This window comes from Toxotes jaculatrix, chromosome 20 (assembly GCF_017976425.1).
Source record: "Toxotes jaculatrix isolate fToxJac2 chromosome 20, fToxJac2.pri, whole genome shotgun sequence".
In the NCBI taxonomy this organism is placed as follows: Eukaryota; Metazoa; Chordata; class Actinopteri; family Toxotidae; genus Toxotes; species Toxotes jaculatrix.
In genome coordinates this window covers 517,363-539,862 of record NC_054413.1, presented here as the reverse complement: position 1 = coordinate 539,862, position 22,500 = coordinate 517,363, and the positions used below count along the sequence as shown (strand labels likewise).

Sequence of the window (22,500 nt, the reverse complement as noted above, 5' to 3'; positions counted from 1 at the left end):
ACATTTTGTCAAGTCGAGTCTAAAGTCATCAAATTCATGACTCGAGTCTGACTCGAGTCCAAGTCATGTGACTCGAGTCCACACCTCTGGTGCTCATCATCAAAAACATGAAAAAAAGTACCCAAAAACCCGTGCCTTGCACTTCAATGTGCGCATGCGTCAGGACCTGCGTCACCTGAGCTACCTGCGTCACCTGAGCTACCTGCTCTCAGCGCCATGGCTGTTTGACCTGCAGCTTTGAATGTAAGTAAAGACTCTGTTAAATTATTTGCCGCGCATCGCATCGAGAACGCGAACGCTGACTCACAGCAGGGTTACACGCGCGTCGCTTCCGGTGTTAGACGAGATGAAATGACCGTGAACTGCTGGGCGCCGACTAATTGCTGGCGTGTGGCGTTCCTGACCCGCTCCAGCGGCAGGCCGGGTGTGTTTTACTCTTTTTACCACAAACGGTGGTTTTATCAGACCGAGGCCGGTTTGGTTTTAAGTGCACGCTGTAGTTAGGAAGTCAAACTGGCACGTGTGTGTTGTTAAAGCGATGCGGAAGTGAGTCGCGTGAACTTTAGAGAGGACACAGCAGCTAACCTTAGCCTTAGCATTAGCTCGGCCTGGCTAACAAACACAGACGGAAGTGTAAAAAGTTCGTTTCTGTCAGTGGAGTTTGGTTTGGCTTCATTTCGGTTATTGAAACTCTGTTGTGTACCTGTGTTCCACAGACAGCATGCTCTGAAACCAGTGTTATGTCTCTCTTTTTATGTTATGGACATGGTACGGTCCTGTCAGCTGGACAGTACAGGACAGTACAGGTGCATGTATGTTGTGCTCACAGGTAAAAGTATAAGCACACAAAGGACTATTTAATTACAGGAATCTGAAGTGTTGCTCTTCACTTTTTTACCTCTCACATCTGATCATTTTCTCATGTCAATTAGTATGTTTAAAAATGTCTTTCTGTCCACCTTTCTGTCCTCTGTTCCCCTTGCTATCCTCTGTCCACCCCTCTCTGTCCTCTGTGTTGTTTGAGCTGAAGATTGACTCTATATATATATATATATATATATATATATATAAAACATGTCAGATAGACTTGACCTAACCAGTGTGAGTGTTTGATAGCACAGAAAGTAAAGTCAGTTTTCATCCCTGTGAATGTGGACGACACAGTATGTGTGTTTTTTAATGTTCTCTCCTTTATTCTTTTTTAAAGGCATCGTTCGGGGCTTGTGGAGGAGGTGTGCGTGTGATGCCAGGTATGTGTGATTCACCTGCACGTAGCCGAGGACATAATCTCATTCAGGCTTCTCTGGAAAATAATTGTGTGTCTGTGTGTGATTACTTTTGTAGAAGCCAATATCAGAGAGCAGTAGAGAAGCAATCAGAGTGAAGAGCTTGAACAGGATTCATGGAGGTGCTGTCACATCCAGGTAACTAACTGTGTCCACTCAGGACAAACCTTCTGTATCACACTGTTAATGTGCAGCCTGTCTCACTGTCTCCCAGCAGAGAGACGGTCTCTCTGCTAAACACATTCAGTTTGTGATTAATGTCATGAAAGTGTCGTTTTATACACAAACCTCCACCAGTGATTCCAGTATATGAAGCAACATCCTCCAGAGCTGCAGTTTGTGCCTTTTTAAGGAAATGAAATGTTGACAGGACATAGAGCAGCTAAGAATTCTTCTCATTTGATCCGCGCGTATCACTGTTTATCTGAGCGCTATCATTCAGTCCAGGATGTTTCTGTAATTTACCGTAAGGTAAGAGTCATGTGGGAAGCTGGTGACTAACTGAGCGTCAGCACTGTGTGTGAAAACCGGAGAATCCTGGGAATCAGGAATAATGAGCACACTCTGCTTCTCTTACTTGTTGCAGCTGATTCTCATGCAGGAAACGCAGCATCAGTTTGACTCAGTCCACAGTCTCACAGTCGTTTTCATTAATGTTCAGTAAAACTCTGCTTCTCAAACCACAAACGACCTGAGAACAGCTTCGAATTAAAAAAGAATAAAGTCGCTGGTGACATTCCAGTTGTTGATGAGTGGAAGAGCCTGAGGCTGAAATCTGTTTGCTGAGGGTTTTAATGTTTCTCAGACTGTAATAAGAGCGTGAACACGTCGGCGTGCGAGCAGACGCTGGCCTGGATGAGTGTTTTCACCGATGACACTCTCCTTACTGTCCAGGTCGCCGTCATTCCAGTAACATCCCAGTCCCATGATCTGAGTGTGTCGTCGTACTGATGGAATTAATGCTGTGGAAACAACAACAGGAAAACATGGAGGAAAATGAACACAGGAAAGGATCAGAAAACAGGGAGGACTCATACTTAAACATGCTCAGATGTACTTACAGCACAGGGAGAGGCCTCTAATCTAACTGCCTCCTCTGGTTATCTACTCAGGTTCTGCTGTTGAGGTTTTTTATGATCACCTTTTCAGGTACATCCTGTCATTTCAGGCTGGTTGGTTTTCTGTCTGCAGACTGACAGAAGTTAACGTCACGTAGACCCTCCAGCTGTCGTTGGAGCTCTGGACCCTCAGAGCAGCTCAGACTCTCAGCAGACCTGCAGACCCAGCAGGTCATCTGGACTCTGCAGCCTGCAGATCATCCATCCAGACAGCTCTGACTCACTGACTTGTTCTTTCCATCACTTCCATCATCTCTCAGCCGGGTTCAGTGCATCTCAGTGAGATCAGACTCTTTCTCTGCTGCAGTTTGTATGACAGCAGCGGTTGAGTCAAAGGTCCTGGTTTTCCCTCGGTCCCGTCACAGTCTGAACGCCCACCTCGTGGTTTGGCCGGACCGTCAGAAACTACACACCCGCCGTGACTCTGCAGGATGCTTTGTACACACTAAATCATATTTGTACTGAGCCTTTCCTGTGTCACTGCACTCCACCGTCACCATCACCATTACCAGAGTCGTGTGCATGAGCACATTTCTCCTCTCAGCGCTGATGCAGTTCTCAGAAACAGCACTTGTTGGTGGAGAGAGAGAAGTGTTGAGAAACCTCCTGACCACAGCATAAATTCAGGCCAAACCACCGTATGCGATCTGTCCAAACATGACAAGGAACAGGGGGAATTATGTGAGAAACAGAGAGGGTGGAGAAGGGAAAGACAAACTGCAGTTAGGAAACCATGAGGAGAATGATGTGGTTTCACAGCTGGGCACTCAGACTGTGTGAAAACACAAAGATCTGCTTCTCGCACTGAAAACGAAGCTGTAAAAGCCTCTCACAAGGAAAAGGTCACAGGTTTGATCCCAACGTCCAGCGAGTGTCCTGCTCCGAGCATGAGGAGCACGTTTTACCTACAGGCTGGTTATGTTCCGCATCACGACCGTTTTCCAGACGGAGCTGTGTGATTGGTCTGCAGCTGTCTGTATCAATAATTACAAATATTAGACAAATGAATATTTCAGCAGGAGCCGGGCTGCAGCACGTCTCCGACCTGCAGGACGTCTCCGACCTGCAGCGCGTCTCCGACCTGCAGCTGAAATACCAGCTCCCCAGAGGAGCACAGGGAGCTGAAACAGGAAACACAGGGATGTAAAGCAGTGACGCACATCAGGTTTCCCTGCTCCTTCTTCTTCACTTCACACACGCACGCAGAGCGATGACTCACCGCAGGTATGGTCCACCTGTCTCTGTGATCTCGGCTGGCATCGATCGCCCGTCTTCACCTGTCAGCTCCCTCTCGTCTGATGCTCTTTTCTCTCTTCTTTCGTTCGTTTTTTTCTCTGCTGTTTCCGCTCATTTGTCCGTCCACTGACCTTTTCTGTCTCTCTCTGTCTTCTTATCACTTTTTCTTACTTTTCTTTTTCCTTTTGTGTGTGTGTGTGTGTCTACATACTAGATCTCTCTTTGTGAGGATCAATTTGAGCATAGTGTGAGGACACTCTGGTACAGTGAGGACACTTGACACTGACTCACCTTAAACTGTCTGGTTTTAGGGTTCAGGTTAGAGTTGAGTTTTGGTCAGAGTCAGAGTCAACAAACGTGTTTTCCAGTGTGCATGTGTGGAGCATGTCTGCGTCCCATATTCCCGTCTGTAGCGTGTATAGACTTTTAATGCTGAGTAATTAGTAAAGTAATGTATTTTCTTATTTATGTGTAATGCATACGTGAGCAGTGTCAGTGCTGGTGTTTTAAACCGGATTTGAGACTTAACCATTCATGGTTAATGAACCTCAGAAAACAAGCTGGATAAAAACGTTTTAATGCTTGTTGAATGTTGGTTAAAAAAAACGTACCACAGGTCAAACAGCGGAGAATCCCGTGGAAACGGGGGCAGCTGAGGGGAGAGTCCGACTGCAGGTGTGTGCTGTGTGTCCAAACATCTGCTCTAAGCTCCTAATCCTCCTAATCGTCTGAGCTCAGCCCTCCGGGTGGACTCACATACTTTCTTAAATAGTTTCACTTGTAGATGAAAAGGAAAGGAGTTGGCCGACTCGCTCTGTGAGGCCGTGGAGGAGGAGGCGGCGCTCTGACACGGATCGTTATGTTTAACTCAAACTAAGCATTTTACTTTAAAACATTAAGAACTTTAACTGATCATCAACAGAATGTGGACAGATAACAGCTCTGACCTGATGTCAGTGGCCTCTGTTAGCATGCTAACCGCCGAGCCACAGCCCTCCCCGTCTTGTAATACCACTTCGTACCATGGGAGGCGACAGTGAGCCGCTGTAGCATCTGGTCTGCCCTCAGTCCGACATGAAAGTGTGAGGGTGCAGCACTTCCCATAGGGCGTAGCTGGACCTCCTACCACGCTCTCAGCAAGCGACCGCTCTCACCACCTGCCCCCGGCAGGAAACCACGGTCGGCTCAGTTCACTGTGGTGTCGCACGTATTTTTGGAACGTTTTAAACTAAAATGCTTCTGCTCAGCACATGCTAACGAAACTCTGCACAGAAACCTGAGCTGCATCTGCTGTATTGAGTTTTTTGTTTTTTGAAAAGTGAGTTGTTGTGTGTTTGTTGTGGAGGGTTTGGGTCACGTTTCCACCGTGTGCGTTTGCTGCGTCTTCCTCCGTCTGTGTGAGTAACACTGGAAGAATGAGGATGGTTAATCAGAGTCTTTGAATTTTAGGAAAGTCACGTATGAGACAGGCCCATGTGTCACGGTGTGTGAGGTGTGATGACAGAGACGGCTTTGTTTGTGTGTTTAGGTGGAACCTGACTCTCCATTGTTGCCTGTAATTGCTGCTTTGCTTCGTTTGAAAATCCACATTTTGACCCACGTGTGGTTTTTCTGTTTAATTTATCGTCCTATTTATACTCGGAGCACTTCAGACTGTAAGTGGAGCAAACACGTCTCCTTTGAATCCACACACACCGAAAAAAATCTGCATTTACTGCAAAACAGCTTCTGACATAAATACACACTTTGACCCGCCTGCACTGGGCCCTCTGCCTTTTTCATCTCTCTCTTTTTCCAGATGATTCTCTGTACAGTTCCTCCTGTAAGCGCTGTTTAATGACTGCGTGTGCTGAATTATTCAGCCTCAGATGTAATTTGAGAAGAGTTTATGTAATATTATGCATTTTTGATGACTTTATCTCACAGGCTTTCATCTCCTGCGATGTCTCAGGACTTTATGTAACTCGAATACACACTTTTACAAACTGTCAGAGACCAACAGAGAAAGACTCACGCAGGAAGAATATTATTCAATCCATAAATACAAATACAGATCAGTATAACGAATATAAACCACAGCTGTCACCTGCTCTGCCGTGCAGAGGGCGGGGCTACAGCTCCCCCGTAAAAACAGGGTTCCCACCCAGAATCCCGACAGTCACCATGACAACCAGCCGCTCACCATACCAACAGTATTCACCAGTATTTAGCATTAATACCAGACTAATGTCTCTGTCTAACCATGTGTTCAACCCTTACAACCATCGCGTACTTCATCCTTTATGCTTCTCACACTTTCTGAGAATATTACCTGTAAATAAACATGTCCCAGCTAAAACAATTAAAGTGAAGGGGACATGTCAAATACATGTCCTGGTTTTGACATCTGTGCCAGGACACATTAAAAACCTGCTGCACATGTTGGTAACTGTCCTGGCAGAAGATGAATGACATGAACACAGATTCTCGTCTGTCCTCAGAGAGTCACAGATCAGCTCCAGTTTCTTTTTATTGTAGTCTGAAGACATCTGTCCTCTGCTGCATCTGTCCTCTGCTCTCTGTCTGCTTTCTGTCAGGCCACCAGCCGTTTTCATACTTTTCTCCCTGTTCTTTATTATTTCCTCTTCTCACTGCCTGACTCTGTCTTTCTTTCTTTCTTTCTTTTGTTCATTGTCTGAGTAAGAAGAGACACAGGTGAGGATGGACAGGATTAATGTACGCAGAACATCTGTGTGTGTGTGTGTGTGTCAGCCCTCCCTCTGACCACAACAAGGCCGAGGCTTTAATCCTGTTCTTTGATGACTTTGTAAGGATCAAACAGGACACACTCACTCTCACAGCTACATGGATCACACTGTTACTCACACTGAGGCATTAGTGCAGGCGTGTGTGTGTATCTGTGTGTGTGAGTCACATTGTGTGTTGGTGGGGTTACATCGGAACAAACTGAAGAGAGAACAACGCTCAGATTTTTCACCTCGTCCTTCTGAGACTTTCCAAAACTGTGGCCCAGACGTTTTCCCAAAGTTTCTGAAATGTTCCCATAATGTTTTTAGCCCCGTAACAGCAGCTGAATCAGCTGTGATCAGCTCCTGTCTGCAGGGAACCCATGGACGTACTGACTCCTGTCACTGCATCACTGTGACACTGAAGGAAACTTAAAAACAGCAGGATTCTCAATGAAGTTCTGCAGCTACGAGGAGCATGGTTTTTTTTATCAGTGTATTTACTCACGTACAGTATTTAAGTACAAACTGAGCTTCTTGTAGTTCAGTTTTTTCTTTTCGTACCATTTTATAATTCAGGTTCATTTGCTTTGAAGTGCGTCTCTGAATCCTTCTTCCAGCTCTGCTCCTGCTGTGCAGACAGGATCACTGACGCCACAGAACAAGGCTGAATCTGATGATTGCTCTTTCAGTGAACTTTTCTTTCCTCTGATTTCTGAACAGACTTTGGATCCTTGACGTTCATCCACCGCTGGAGAGAGGGAATCCTACAGTTCAGTCAGGGTGCGTTTGATGTTTTGAGTGTTTTAAGTTGACTGAGTTAAATCTGTGGCACATTTTATTCTCCTGTTTCAGATCTGAGTAGAGTATTATTCAGACTCCCCTAAAACAGAGATACACCAGGTCCAGTATGTGTTTAGACAAGCTTCACCTGGTTCTGTCCAACGAGAAAAATCCATTTCCAGGCCGTATCCCAGCCGACCTTCCTTCACTTCCCCTAAATCCATTCTACTTCCTGTGAGCTCAGCGTGTTTGATGAATAACCACAGCAGACAGGACGCTTTGAAGGCGATGATCAGACGCTGAACGGTTTAACACAGATGTTGGGAACACACACGAGGTCATGAGGTCACACACTCTCACACCTGGACTTACATCAGTCTGTGACCACAACAAGGTGTCGGCTGCACTCACTTTCTTTAATGACTCAGCAAAGATCAAACACACACTTCCCGAAGCATCATCGTACACAGTACACCTGATGTGTGCTTTGATGACTCGACACACATCAGACAACACACGCCGCTGCACAGAGCACAGCACCTGACATCACTTCCTGTCGAGCCTCTGTTCGACTCCCTGATACTCGGCTCAGCTTCTGTAACGCGCCGCAATCTGTCCTCCATGTTTCTTTGTTTTTCTAAAAAGCAGAAATGACAAATGTGCGTGAGAGAGGACGGACATGCTGTGCGGCGTTCCCCAGGGCTCGGTCAGAACGTCGGTTATTTAATGTTCTCATGTTTCCATTGGGCCAAAGTGTGGACGGTTCTGAGGGTTTTCATGTAGGTGGAACATAGAAACATGTAGGTGCACCGCAGCTCAGGTACAGGAGCTCAGCCATCTGCTGCCAGCAACGTGGTGCCAGATGCTACAGAGACCTTCAGAGGTCCAGTAGAGTCCAGACCTGGACACAGACACACACACAGACACACACAGACACACACACAGACACACACAGACACACACACAGACACACACAGACACACACACACACACACACACAGACACACACACACACAGTCATTCTGACTGTCGGCGGTGGGAGATGAAAGGATGACGTCATCTTTCAGGAGGACTTTCCCTGTTAATGATGACCATAAAAGGAGTTACCACTCATCCAGGAAGTGTGTGTGAGGGCTGCCCCCTGTGTGTGTGTGTGTGTGTGTGTCTGTGTGTCTGTGTGTCTGTGTGTGTTTTTCCAACACCTGTAAAATCTTCCAGCAGTGACGAGTCAGCACTGAACACCCAGGGAGCTGTTTGTCCTGGCCGTGTGTGTGTTTGTGTGTGTGTGTGTGTGTTTGTGTGCGTGTGTGTGCGTGTGTGTGTGTGTGTGTGTGTTTGTGTGCGTGTGTTTGTGTGTGTGTGTGTGTGTGTGTGTGTGTGTGTGTGTGCGTGTGTGTGTGTGCGTGTGTTTGTGTGCGTGTGTTTGTGTGTGTGTGTGTGTGTGTGTGTGTGTGTGTGTTTCAGATGATTCAGCACATACTCGTGTTTGAGGTGGGCTGTTCCATCACAACACACATGGAGCTGCTGTGGAGCACTGACCGTGTTTTCTGTGCTGAGAGAAGCAGCCGTACCTCTGACACACACCCAGTTACTGCTGACCAGCATCGAGTGGACACTGAGGACGGAGGAACGTGTCTGGGTTCACTGCAGCTGGACGTTGGACGGGAGCTCAGCTGAGACGTAATCCTGCAGAGACGGGCCGCCAGACCAGAACCACAACACAGAGCCTGAGAGCGTGAGCAGGAAGCTAATGATGCTAATCAGCAATCCCAAAGGAGAACACACACACACGCACACACACACACACACACACACACACACACACACACACACAGCAGGGAGAGTTTCACCACAGCGTTGTGTATTCATTCATTCATAGCTGGTGGGAACTGGCTGCAGGTAACACAGACCTGTCCAGCATCACAGTCAGACACAGTTTAACGATTAACGGCGTCAGAGTTTCCATCTCACCGGGACCGCCGCCGTTTCTCCCACAATGCACCACAGTGTCGCACTGCTGCACTTTCAGCTCAATCCAGAGAGCAGTGCTGCTGACAGGAGCTCAGTCAGAGACATCTGCAGGGAACGGAGCATTTATATTTTACACGGGTTACACGGTCGTTAGTCTTCCATACGTGAGAGGAGAAACCAGCGTTACGTTTTAGAAATCTGAGACTGAGAGTTAAACCCTGCGACCGTCGGAATTCTTTTTCTTCCAGTGACGGCGTCCTGGGCTCGTTCACACACGTTATCTACGGGCTTAAATTCTCCTTCTCAAACTGTTGAAGGTTTGTCGAGGATTTAAGAGACACAGGATTCCTGTAATTCACAAGAAAACTACAACAAACAGATGGAAACACATCAGTCAGAAGATCCTGAGCCGGTTCAACATCCTGGGAACAGAAACTGATCTCACCTGTCACGCTTCATCAGTATGCTAACAATAATCAGTGGACATCAGCGGCCGTTAACCTGTGTCAGAGGCACCATGAGAAGTTTCCCGTGTAAAATCAGATGGTAGCGTGATCTAAGATGACATACGGTGAGAAGCCTCTCTGTTCAGTCGGCGTGTCCTCGGCTCATCGTCCCCTCATCCTCCTAAAACCTGTGAGAAATGGTCCAGTAGCTTTTACAGTGATGCATAATGTAAGTGAGGAAGCTTTTTGAGTGAAACCCGCAGCTCTAACGGCCTCTCTGCCCCATACATCTTCATTTAAACATGCTTCCTGCTGCCAGCAGAAAAAGCTGTGATGCATTATGTAGATGAAATGAATGTTTTGGGACGTCGTGCTCAGGCAGAGAGGAGCTGGTCTGAGAGCTGCCGGTCCACCTGTGGACGGTTTACAGCATGAAGGAGATGGAAAGTCCATAGATCGGATCGAAGCACGCGGCGGACGACACGCTGAACTGACAAGGGACGTTTTATACTCATCGTACAGTTTAACCACAGTATGACGGAGTGTGTGTAAATCCCATCACATGTCAAATCTCTCACTTACACACAGGTGTCCACGCAGAGACAACAGTGACTCCCAGGTGTCCAGAGACGACACCGGATCCAGGTTTCCCAGGATCCCAGGACTGCTGGACTCCCAGGTGTCCATACAGAGACGACAGTGACTCCCAGGTGTCCCTGCAGACATGATAAGGACTCAGCGAGCTGCTGGTTGGCCTTTTCCCGCCTGCCTGAGTTACTGGCTGCACGATGGTTGGTCATGTTGGAATTTCCGGGGAGAATTCAGGTCAGAGCGTCTTTGCAAAATTAAAAACCGTGATCCCAGAAAATCTGAGGAAATATTTATGCTTCATATCACATATCAAACGAGGGAGAGACGGAGAGGTCCAGCTGGACTGGAGACTGAAGTTCATCTCAGTTCACGGTGTGAACCTTCAGGCTGCAGTGTAGGAGAAAATCATGTTTTCATATTTCATATTCAGCCCTCAGTGAGTCACTGACTCTCTCTCCTATTCCTCCTCCTTTCTTTTCTTTTTTCTGTTCTTTCCTCGTCTCCTTTCCACACCTCTCTCCATCGCCCCCATTTCTACATTCATCCTCTCCCTCTTTTCTTTCTCTCTCCAGTAATTTTGTATGTAGGTCGAATAGCTGTTAAATGAAAATGTCCCTCATGCATAGCAGAGCAGGTCTCCTTCAGAAACACAGGGACAGAATGAGAAATGAAATGAAACACCTCCAGCCACTTCAAACGTGTGTGTGTGTGTGTGTGTGTGTCCTGGTGTGAACCTGTGGAGGCTGCAGTCGCTGTGCAGTCTTTGTGAACTCGTCGAAGTGGTTCACTGGCTTTAATGAAGGAGTGTGGGGGCGTGTGGGGGCAGGTGGGGGCAGGTGGGCGGGCGGATGGGTCACATCTGCTCAGGTCACTCAGGTACGCCTCGGCACAGGTGTCACTGCCGGGGACTGGGAAAACAAACGCACCTGAGAGAGTGACCAGAGTGAGAAAGCCAGAAAGTCAGTGAGCTGCAGCGATGAATGAGTGAATGAATGAATGTCCAAACACAAACAAAGTTACTCCACACTGTGTAACAACCGTAATCTATAAAACAAACACAAACATCAGTTCAAAGTGCGACACACACTCTGACGTGTGTGAGTTTGAATCCAGAGCAGCACGAGGTGGCGTGGCTCTGTACAGCAACACGCTGGAGTCCTTAGTTATCAGGAATCATTGGATGGATTATTAATAACACATCAGCCTGTCACTCCCATATTAACCCTTACTGTGTGAACGTGTGATTTTAATGAGGAATGAATCTTAATGGAGAAATTAAAGACATTTAAAGGATGAATTGATGTGTTTTGTTCTGTAGTCGACTGGTGAGCTCCCAGTTTAAACAGTCTCCTCCACTCACACTTTGATCTCCCCTCACAACCAAACCACAATGCAATAAAGTCAGTGAAGCAGAAGCTCCACAGAGCCGCTTCTGAAAGAGCAGCCGGCCGCTGGTGGGGTACGACTGTGAGTCATTACTCCCTGTGAGCGCCGGAGAAGGAGGTGCCTCTGCAGAGGGTCGGTGGGTTTGCCCGCAGAGAGGAGTCACGTCGGGGTGAGTCGAGCTTCTCTCCTCTGAATCTCAATGAGGCTTTCTCTTTTTTCCGATGATGAGCGAGCGCCCTGAGATGACCGCCGGTTCAGGTCGACTCGTTTCGCTGCCGCCGGCATTTTTTTTTTTCTAACCACCAGGTCAGCGTGAGGGCCACGGCAACGACACCTCTGCAGAGCTGACAGCCTCCAAACACGGGAGCAGGTGATGTGTGATGTCATCTAAAACGTCCTGAACTTTAAAGGCCGACACTTTAAAGTTTAAAGGGTTTTCAGAAAATGCTGAGGACACAGGAGGGACTGAGACACCTCAGATGTTCAACACAACTTCAGACCTGAGTGTGTTTCACCCTGTGAACGCTCCTCTGATGAAACCCAGCTGATTACGGTTTTAAATGTCATGTGAGGACAGGTGTGAGGCTGCGTGTCCCCAGCTGATCTCTGGGTAAATTTGCATTCCAGCGGCCTCGGCATGCTCCTCTGAATGTAAATGTCGAGCTGATTGCAGAGCGAGCAGCGTCTCTGGCCGGAGGAGGATCTCTGTGAGGAAACAGGAGGCGTGTCCTCAGCAGCGTCCAGAGTCCAGCACTGAGCCCACGGCCGGGTCTGATGGTGACACGATGGATCACCTGACAGATAATGTGTTTTCAGTTTGAGGCATTTATCAGGTTGTGGACTGTGGGTTGGACGACAGAGACATCTGAAGACGTCCAACTATAAAAATCACCTGCAGTTTTTCTGCTGTTTCACAAACTGATTCATCAGTAATGAATCATTTTTAGCTGCTTCTCCAAACACGACTGTGAACGGTGAAACTCCTCAGTTTTATATTTTATTAAATATGAACAAAATTTGTTTTTACTTTGATTTTACGATTCTAACTTTTGTATTTTCTTATTTTTTTCTCAGAAAATATTAATTTCAGTATTTTTCTGTTTTTCTCTTTGCAGCCGACCTTCAGGTAAATCTACGGTTTATTCATGTTACATCATAAAACACCTGCTGCTTCTTCATTAGCTCCTGCACGTTCTTCATCAACGAATCAGTGACTTTCAGTGTCCACCTCGTCCTCCTCCTCTTCCTCCTCCTTCTCCACCTCCTCCTCCTCTTCCTCCTCCTTCTCCTCCTCCTCCTCCTCCTCTTCGTCCTCCTCTTCCTCCTCCTCCTCCTTCACCTCCTCCTCCTCCTCCTCTTCCTCCTTCACCTCCTCCTCTTCCACCTCCTCCTCCTCTTCCTCCTCCTCCTCCTTCACCTCCTCCTCCTCCTCCTCTTCCTCCTTCACCTCCTCCTCTTCCACCTCCTCCTCCTCTTCCTCCTCCTCCTCCTTCACCTCCTCCTCCTTTCCTCCTCTTCCACCTCCTCCTCCTCCTCCTCCTCCTTCACCTCCTCCTCTTCCACCTCCTCCTCCTTCACCTCCTCCTCCTCCTCCTCTTCCTCCTCCTCCTCCTCCTCTTCCTCCTTCACCTCCTCCTCTTCCACCTCCTCCTCCTCTTCCTCCTCCTCCTCCTCTTCCTCCTTCACCTCCTCCTCTTCCACCTCCTCCTCCTCTTCCTCCTCCTCCTCCTCTTCCTCCTTCACCTCCTCCTCTTCCACCTCCTCCTCCTCTTCCTCCTCCTCCTCCTTCACCTCCTCCTCCTTTCCTCCTCTTCCACCTCCTCCTCCTTCACCTCCTCCTCTTCCACCTCCTCCTCCTTCACCTCCTCCTCCTCCTCCTCTTCCTCCTCCTCCTCCTCCTCTTCCTCCTTCACCTCCTCCTCTTCCTCCTTCACCTCCTCCTCTTCCACCTCCTCCTCCTCTTCCTCCTCCTCCTCCTCTTCCACCTCCTCCTCCTCTTCCTCCTCCTCCTCTTCCTCCTCCTCCTCCTCCTCTTCCACCTCCTCCTCCTCTTCCTCCTCCTCCTCCTCCTCTTCCACCTCCTCCTCCTCCTCCTGGCTCAGGTGAATCCAGCTCTGTTTTCTCGGTGTTTCTGCTCTGAAGTGTTTCTCGGTTGAAGGAAGTCAAGCTGGAAAAGCATCGATCTGATTGGTTGAGTGGGCGAGTTGCCCTGATGCAGGTGTTATAGACTCTGTCCCTGGATAACCTCCGTCCTCCTGGAGCGGCTGCTGGACTGAGCCTGTGTTTCTGAGCTGAGAGTCGGATCAGATCACCTCAGACTGATCAACCTGAACATAATCTGACCGGGTCCAGACATCACAACACAGAAGGAAGAAGATGCAGTGTGGACGGTTCACCACAGGAAACCACGGGCCGAGCGTCTGCAGGCTGAGAATAACTATGACATGAAGACAAACCTCCAGCCCGACGCTTCAAACGAGTTCTCACACAAACACTGTTCCGAGTCGACGCGGATTCCCAGCGGACCTGAACGCAGCGTTATCTGCTCCTGTGCTTCTTTGCGTTGAACCTGTTCACCCTGTGCTCCCCCTGCAGCGCCCCGCCTCTGAACGCCGCTCTGCACATTAGCGTTGATCTATGAGGTGATGTACATGTTACACAGGAAACAGGCTCGTACGCGTTGTACCAGGAAAACAACACGTCCCTGATGAACCTCACCTGAACTCCCAGCTCACCGTCCATGATACACAGTCACAGCGTGGACTCATGATGAGGACGTGGAGTCTGTCTCTTCTGAGGGATGGATTCATGTGGACTGGACCTGAGTCTGGTTTTATCTCATAGTGAATGAGCAGAAAGAAGATGGACGGATGAAAAAGACAAACGTGTCTCTGAACAGTTTTCAGGTGAGTGTTTTTAAACCTCAGTGACCTCTGACCTCTGGAGGCCAGCGTCTCTCATGACAACGATCCATCAGCAGTTAATGGAGATCTCAGCTAATGGAGGATGAAGATGGACGACTGTCTTCCTCTTCTGTCCTCCTTTGTCTTCATTCCCTTTCTCGTTCCCTCCGTCCTGATTTTTCCTCTTTTCTTCTCCGACTTCTTTCTTTCTTTACCAGTTCTTTCTCCCTCAGTCCTTTTTTTGTTTTTGTTTTCCTCCATTCACATTTCTTCTTCGGCCTCTCTCTCCTTTTTCATTTACATTTCCCTCTTTGTCTTCCCATGCTCCTTCGTCATGTCCTTCATCACTTTCTTTCCCCTCTTCACCTTTACTTTTCCTTCTATATTTGTTTTTCTTCTAATACAATGTTTATTTTAAAGGTTCAGTATTTTCATGCAAGTTTCCAGGAAACTTTCTTCATTCTTTCCTAAAAAAACTGAAGTTTAGCTGTAAATTCTCAGTTTGTTGTAAGAAAGTCGTCTGAAGTTTGAGTGTTTCTGTGAAACTGCTGGAGTCTGACGTCTGTTTAACAACTCGTCTTCTTTCATCTTCTTCATTTACTCGTTTTTTTTTCTTGAAAATTTGAGTAAAAGTTGCAGCTCCTTTCTCCAGAGGCCTGGAAATATACCAGTAAATAATATTAGAATTATTACATAGAACTGAGAGAGGGAATAACAGTGACTCTCTCTCTCTCTCTCTCTCTCTCTCTCTCTCTCTCTCTCTCTGACAGATGGCGGGTCATCAGGCATGTCACGGCAGCTGATGGATGATTGGTCCCTTCGGGGAGCGCCCGTCATCTGGCTCCTGTGATTGGCTCCCTGACAGTTTGAGGGAAAGCTCCCTTTGGCTCGGCCGATCTACAGTTACACCCAAACCACAGGAGAGAGAGAGACAGAGAGAGAGAGAGGGAGAGAGACAGAGAGAGAGAGAGAGAGAGGGGGAGACAGAGAGAGGGAGAGAGACAGAGAGAGAGAGGGAAATGTTCCTTTAAATACAGCAGCTCTTCCCATGGTCGTCTAAAAAGTTTGTTCCACAGAGAAAATCTAATGAAATAAAACAAAGTTCTGTCTGTGACGTTTAACAGCTTCTTTCCTAAGAGGAAGATGAGAACCAGACTGTGCATCAGCAGGTGTGTTCACAGGTGTGGATCTGTCAGAGGCAGCACAGGTAGAAGGATCCTTCACTTAGAAAGGAGGTGACAGTGTTTCGTACGCCGTCCGGTCTCTGCTGAAACCAGCGTGTGTGTGGAAGCGAATCATTTTCACAGAAACTTGTTTTCAGATTTAAACAGACGGATGCAAACTTCAGTCCTCAGTCAGTTTGTTGCAGATGCATTTTAAACAGGATGCTTTTTCTTCTTCTTCTCCAAAGAACCACGATGAGCATTGTTATGGTTCTGCTGCTGATCTCTCCTGAAACGGATCCAAACCATCCTGAAGTAGCAGGACTCAGGAAGTGAACCCGGATCTCTGGTGTCAAAATCCTGAGCTCCACCCGACCACCTCCACAGGACTCTGCTGACTTCACTTAGCCAGCGATCATCACCCACCGAGTTTCGTCCGGGAGGACAGCTCAGGAGGACGTGAGTGTAGAAGAAGAAACACTTTGAACTGAACTGACAGGAGAAAGAAATGAAGAACGATAAGATAAAGAAGACACCGGGTTGATTGATTGAACTGGAGGAAAAGCTCAGAGGGCGTGGGTGGAGGCAGCAGAGTGATGTGACTGACGGGTCGGAGAGGAAGAGGAGGAGGGAAGGAGATGAGCGGATGGTGAAAGTGCAGACTTGGCAGCAGTGTTTTTTCCACACACCTGTCTAGTGTTTCATTTGAAGGATGTGTTCGGCCCCCGACAGGCCACACACTGACTGAGAGACAGCACACCGACCACGGCCACAGCACTTTTTTCTTCCCTCTTTACTAATATTTAAAGAAAGTGGAGGCGTATGTGATCGGAGTCTGACAGAGTAATTACTCCCCAAACTGTAATCTCACAAAATGTTCCGGCTGGATTGAAAAGGCTGTTGTGCAGGAATATATTACGTTTCTTCCTCTGAAGACAGAAGAACACAGTGGGATCAGTGTGAGCAGCTGCTTTTGCTCATGTTCCTCGAGCGTTTGAGAAATTCCTAAAAACACGTTCAACCAAAAAGTGTTTTATCCCAAACTTTTCCAAACGGACACACGAAGACAAAGGAAGTGTCCCACGGCTGCAGGTCGCTTTAAAATTCAGTTTATCTCCTTATTTTTCATCCTCTGTGTCGTTAAAGCTGCTTTAATCATATTTTTAATTCTAACAACGAATGAAATGAACATTTCTCCACCAGCTTTAGCTCCTGGTTCTGGACCTCAGTTCATTTGAGCCTCTCTGGATCAGATCTGTGAAATCACGCTGACAAACCGACACACAGGTGAGAGAATGTACACGCAGCTACACAGGTGATGACCCCTGTTAACCCCTTACTCCAACAGTAAATCCAGCTTTACTTCACCAAGCTAATCCACTGCTGAAGAACTGAAGCTCACAGCTTTTAAATGACACCAGAGGTTTATGTAAAGAAGTTTCACTGCAAAGTTTCTCTCCTGAGGACAAACGTGAGCTCACACAGGAAGTGTCCTGAAATGTCACCTCGGCCACTCTGAACGAGTCCGCGGCTTAAAGTCGCTCAACATCGAATTAATTAGAAGATTTAATGTCAGGAAAATTCCTGGTAACAGTTTGTTTTCCGGGTCGGTAGTTTCCTGATAACCTCGGTGGAAATTTCCAGGAAATTCAATTAAACCTGCAGAGGACGTTTATCATTTCATTACATTATGCAAATTAAACTGACCCTCGATGCTTCTGACGCTGCACAGACAGATGTTCTAACTCTGTGGCTTCTTTTCAGTGTGGGAACGCTCAGTCTCTTCCTGTCGTCTCCTCGTCCCCTGCAGACGTTTCCTTTGCAGTAAAAGCTCAGCGCTGTTTGTCAAAGCAGCGACGCATGTTGTCCAGCTCCCGCTCAGGGCCGAGCTGAGATTTATACGTCAGGGGTTTGTGTTCAGGGCTCAGGGGAGGCTGCGGACGCCGACACATTTCAGACCAAAGGGGAGAAAAAGAGCACGCTGACGTCCCTCATAAATAAATAAGAGCTAAAAGGCCCCTGCAGACCTGAGTGCACGTCCCAAAGCTCAGGACAACATCGCTAAATTTGACAACAGTGGAATTTAAGTACGGCGACCCGCAGGGGCCACAACTCAGAGAGATGGAGCGTCCTGCTTCCTGTTCAGGCTTCAAAGCAGCGCGAGGTCAAAGAAACCAAAAGGTTTTAAAATGAAGAATCAAGAGTTTTTCTCCAGAATGTTGCAGAAAAAAAATCAAACCCAGCTGAAATTCATTCATTCATTCATTCATTCTCAAAGTGCTGACAAAGAGTCTCAGACTTATTCTTTTCTTTTCACTTGTTTAATCGTTCTTCCATCTGTGTCCATGAGAAGATCCACAGGACTGAGGCCAAGGTTTGTGAACGGATGAATCTGCATCATCATCATCACGGTGAATGGTTGAATCACAGCGTCAAGATGAACTTTCCTCGTGTGTGGGTGTCGTGTGTTCCGTCTGCTCTGTGATTCATTTCCAGGTGAGTGCTGCCACCTGCTGGATCAGCCGTGAACATCAGAGTCTACAGGTTTCAGCTCAGAGCCTCAGGTGAGTTGTCATATGTGTAGCATGTACAGTGGAACATACACATCACATGTATCATCTGCTGCATTTGGTTTCTGTTGTTCATCATTCATTCATTCATTCGATATATAATGCACATCACATCGTCCACTGCCCAGAGGCACAACTCCAGATTCCTACAGAGCAATCAGATGACTGGATGATGATCACTGATGAATTCATGTTTTCATGTGACACGATGACAGAGTGAACACAAGCAACCACATAAAACACAGTAAATACAAGTTCAGCTTTTATTAAACAGAGTGAAGAGACAACGATGAGTTTTCTACAGTGTTTAAGGCACGTTAGCATTAGCATGTTCCCGTCATGTGATCACATTAAAATCACTGATCATGTTGAGAATTCACTGAAATCACCTCAGAACAGCTGGAGGAGTCGGCACAGCTGAGGGGGGACATGTCACTCTTCGTTTTCTGAAATCACCTGTACATTATGTTCACGTCAGAAACACACTCTGTCACACACTCTGCCACACACACTCCGGCCGTCCCTCCCTCACAGCTTGGCCTTGGCCTGGAAGAAGCTCATGACGGCGCTGAAACACTCGTCTGACATCCAGCGGCCTATCAGACACTCCACCTCGGCGTCGTTCACCGCGTACAGACGCTCCTTCTCCATCGAGCGGATCAGCTGCTTGGAGAAAGCCAGAGACTGACAGAGAGACAAAAGACAGAGACAGGGGACGTTATCACAATTTACATTATCAGGTGTGTCAGGAAGGATAAAGGTCCACAATCCTCAGTATATATCTGTGTGTGTGTGTGTCTGTGTGTGTGTCTGTGTGTGTGTTTACGTTGCGGGGCAGCTTGGCGTAGGCCTTCAGCCTGGTCCAGACCTCCGACTGGAAGCTGCTGTCGGGGAAAACCTCAGTGACCAGACCGAGTTCACAGGCCTGAACCGCTGTGAGCTTCTTATTGAACAACAGCATCTCACTGGCCTGGAGACAGAGACACAGAGAGACACAGAGAGACACAGAGAGACAGAGAGAGACACAGAGAGACACAGAGAGACAGAGAGACAGAGAGACACAGAGACACAGAGAGACACAGAGACACAGAGAGACACAGAGACAGAGACAGAGAGTAACAGTTTATTACCTATTATCTAGAAACACTGAAAACATTACTACAGTAAAAGTTGTGTGTATCTGTGTGTGTGTGTGTGTGTGTACCTTGGCGGAGCCCATTATTTTGGGGAAGGTGTAGGAGGAGCATCCTTCAGCGCTCTGACCCAGCTGACTGAACGGAGTGTGGAAGGTGGCCTGAGACAGAGAGTCAGTGATTAATGTGATGACCTGTTTCTGAAATAACACACACTGCTCTGTGTGCGTGTGTGCGTGCGTGCGTGTGCGTGTGTGTGTGTATGTGTGTGTGTGTGTGCGTGCGTGCGTGTGCGCGTGTGCGTGTGCGTGTGTGTGTGTGCGTGCGTGCGTGTGTGCGTGTGTGTGTGTGTGTGCGTGTGCATGTGTGCGTGTGTGTGCGTGTGCGTGCGGTACCCTCTCCGTAGCGTACACCAGGTCGAACAGTCCCAGCACAGTGACAGAGATTCCTACAGCCGGTCCGTTCACGACAGCAACCAGCGGCTTTGGGAAGTCGATGTAGGCTTTCACATACTGTCTGCAGAGAAGAGGAGAGAACTGATGAACTGATGAACTGAACTGTGAAACAGATGTTCGATCGATCGGTCGGTCGGTCGGTCGGTTGGTGATCACCTGAGCAGCTCTCCACCACGTCTGGCCATCTCCTCCACCCCTCCTCCCTCCAGCTTAAAGTTGGTCAGGTCGTTTCCACTGCAGTAGTAGTCGCCAGCACCTGCAGGTAAGAGAGTGTGTGTGTGTGTGTGTGTTAACAGAATGTCTAACACAATAGGACAAACACAATCGGCCTGATAAAGGGCCACAGATGTGTGTGTGTGTGTGTGTGTACCAGTAAACACAGTGATGACTGAGTCGTCTTTAGCCGCCTGCTCCAGAGCTGCAATAACTTCACTGTACATCTGTAAGAGAACAGGAGTGATGAGGACCCACCCACCACCTCCGAGGTCATGCCACACACACACACACACACCTCAGTAGTGATGGCGTTTTTTTTGGCCGGTCGATTGAGTTTTATCGTGGTGATGTCATCCTCAGTGGTGAGCAAAAGCGTCTTGTACATGGTCCCACTCCCAGCAGGCTCTGCGGCCATCTGATCAGAGCTCGGACCTTCTGCCTCCACCAGGGAGCCAATCAGGTCGCAGTACTGCTGCCTGGCTTCATCCTGTGAGACAGGGGAAACAGATGCGAGTGAGCCTGGTTCTTCCTGAGTTCATGAGCCAAACTAACGCTCAGCATCAGAGCAGCAGGCAGGCGAGACGATGAAGAGCCAGGCTGAGCGTCTGAAAGGCTGATCACAGACCAGCTGGATGATGAGGGCCAAAACGTCACTGCACATGTCACTGCACATGTTAGCAGGGCTGCTGCTCGTTCAGTGTTAGATACAGATGATTAGTTAAGTCTTTTAGGTTCGATCTTTCTCTCCTGGTTAAATCACAGCCGTCACTTTCAGGCGCTGCATTATTTTGAAATGTCTCACAGAAATAAGAAGGTGGAAAGCACTCGTACCTGTGGTATGGAGCCCAGAGATTTCCAGGCGTCCCACTTGGCCTTGTTGACAAAGTCCAGCATACCTGGTTTTGGTGTGTTGCAGGGACCCTGAGTGGCCTGGAGGACGAGGACAATTAAATCAGCAACATTAATTAGTATTAGTCGTTTTAAGGCTTTTTATTTCCATGTAGAATGTAATTTAATAATGGCTAATCATTCCACACAACCTGGACCTGAACATGGATGGATGAATGGATGACAGGGTTAACCAACCAAAAAGAAAAGATCTGTTCATTTAAGCTGAAGTGCAGCGTGTCCCACCTGTTTGAACAGAGCGTAGATTTTCAGTTTGACCTCGTTGCCGGGGTCGTTCTTCAGCGTGGACAGTTTGCTCTTCGCCTGCTCAAACTGCTGCACAGTGGCACCTGCACACACGCCGACATCACTGTCACTGAGCAACGATGATCTGCAACCCAACGTTATAATCGCTTATAATGCTGGACTGTTCCACTGTGTCCGTCCAGCAGATACTCACCCATCATGGGAGACGCTGTGGTGTGGAACTTCAGACTGGGAATGGTAGAAAGTCTCACCAAGCTGGAAACAGAAGGAAACAGTCAGTGCACTGACATAAAGAGGAACCAGCTTTAGGTCTGTGTGAAACTCCTGTATGTACGGTAATAACTGATGAATGGATGAATGAATGAATGAATGAATGAATGTAGAGGTCGGAAAAATAAGGAGTCATGTGAGCAAAGATCAGGGTAGTAAAACAAACCTGGGCACCACTTTCTGACAGGCAGCATTTATTCGGTATCACTTCGTTTTAAAGGTTGTATCAGCTGAAGTTAACGGGTTTATAAATAATGCTGTGGAGTTATTAGACATTTCTAAGAACAAGGTTTGGGTTGCCAGGTCGTGAAAAATCCTCCTGCTGCACAGCTCCTTTTTATCTTATGAATGAATGAATGCATGAATGAATCCCAGCACGCCAGGTCATGTCAGCGCCTCCACCTCTGATCCTCTGAGGATGTGGACCAAAGGTCACAGCTAACTTCAGCTGCTCCTGCGGAGCTGCGTTACTGAAACTTTCCTCCTTATATTTACAGACTAACGCGGCCTCGTTAGCTGCAGCTGCAGGACAGATGTTACTGGCAGCAAACAGCGGAAGTAAACACATATCCAGCTCTTCAGGTTTAAGCTCGGTGAGGTTAGAGTCAGTATGTACAGCGCTGTAACAGGACGAGCGTTAGCGGTGGTAACAGTTTCCTATTCTCACCTTCTTAATTTGACGAAACGCCAGGGACCGGAGCACTGCAGGGCGACGCCGGCCATTTAAACCCAGAGCCGGAGGTCCAAAGGAGGTCCAAAGAGCAGGAGGCCCAAAGAGCAGGAGGTCCAAAGGACAGGAGGACGGACTGAGCCGGGGAGGGGTTAGCTAGCTTAGCCACGGCAGCTCATTTCTAAACAGAGAGCGGCTGTTTACACTGCTGCTCCCGCCCACTTTACTGTCTTCTGCTCTCCCATTGGCTCGGGGGAAGTGCCTGGCATTCAGATTAATCCAATGAACGAAGGCTTTGAGAACCTATTTCCGCGGTGCGTCCTTTTCAAACCAATGAAAACGCAGACTTACGACAAAGACCCGCCTCTGAGCGTGTGCTCGGCCAATCGGCATTGAGCGCTCCTTCGTAGTGCGGTGGGACC

At 47.9% G+C, this 22,500-nt stretch overlaps 2 protein-coding genes and 1 long non-coding RNA gene across 3 annotated transcripts in view; 2 read left to right on the top strand and 1 right to left on the bottom strand.

Annotated features, from left to right (window-relative positions):
• Positions 1–1,211: 1,211 nt before the first annotated feature.
• LOC121200467 lies at positions 1,212–10,927 on the top strand. Its single transcript, XR_005896537.1, has 4 exons — positions 1,212–1,250; positions 1,345–1,424; positions 7,090–7,149; positions 10,155–10,927. It is a non-coding gene; the product is annotated as an uncharacterized LOC121200467 (long non-coding RNA).
• A 7,492-nt stretch (positions 10,928–18,419) lies between these two features.
• eci2 (enoyl-CoA delta isomerase 2) lies at positions 18,420–22,261 on the bottom strand. The gene is made up of 11 exons (XM_041065745.1): positions 22,076–22,261; positions 21,332–21,393; positions 21,118–21,221; positions 20,815–20,913; positions 20,279–20,470; positions 20,138–20,207; positions 19,924–20,023; positions 19,708–19,828; positions 19,384–19,473; positions 19,006–19,149; positions 18,420–18,863 (listed from the first exon to the last, which is right to left on the bottom strand). The coding sequence occupies exons 1-11, from the start codon at positions 22,129–22,131 to the stop codon at positions 18,708–18,710; spliced, it is 1,194 nt and encodes a 397-aa protein (XP_040921679.1). The 5' UTR covers positions 22,132–22,261; the 3' UTR covers positions 18,420–18,707.
• Positions 22,262–22,499: 238 nt separating this feature from the next.
• The window catches only part of rheb (Ras homolog, mTORC1 binding), a 5,483-nt gene continuing 5,482 nt past the window's right edge, over position 22,500 (top strand). The window contains exon 1 of the mRNA XM_041065774.1: position 22,500. This exon is cut by the window's right edge and continues 126 nt beyond it. The gene's annotated coding sequence lies outside the window, so the exon portion shown is untranslated.

Excerpts from the sequence above, each read along its gene's own strand:
- eci2 (XM_041065745.1), bottom strand. The coding sequence starts at position 22,131 with ATGGCCGGCGTCGCCCTGCAGTGCTCCGGTCCCTGGCGTTTCGTCAAA. Across the intron at positions 21,222-21,331 it reads CACAGCGTCTCCCATGATGG|GTGCCACTGTGCAGCAGTTT; the intron begins GTGAGTATCTGC and ends GCGTGTGTGCAG. Across the intron at positions 18,864-19,005 it reads ACGCCAAGCTGCCCCGCAAC|TCTCTGGCTTTCTCCAAGCA; the intron begins GTAAACACACAC and ends TCTCTCTGTCAG.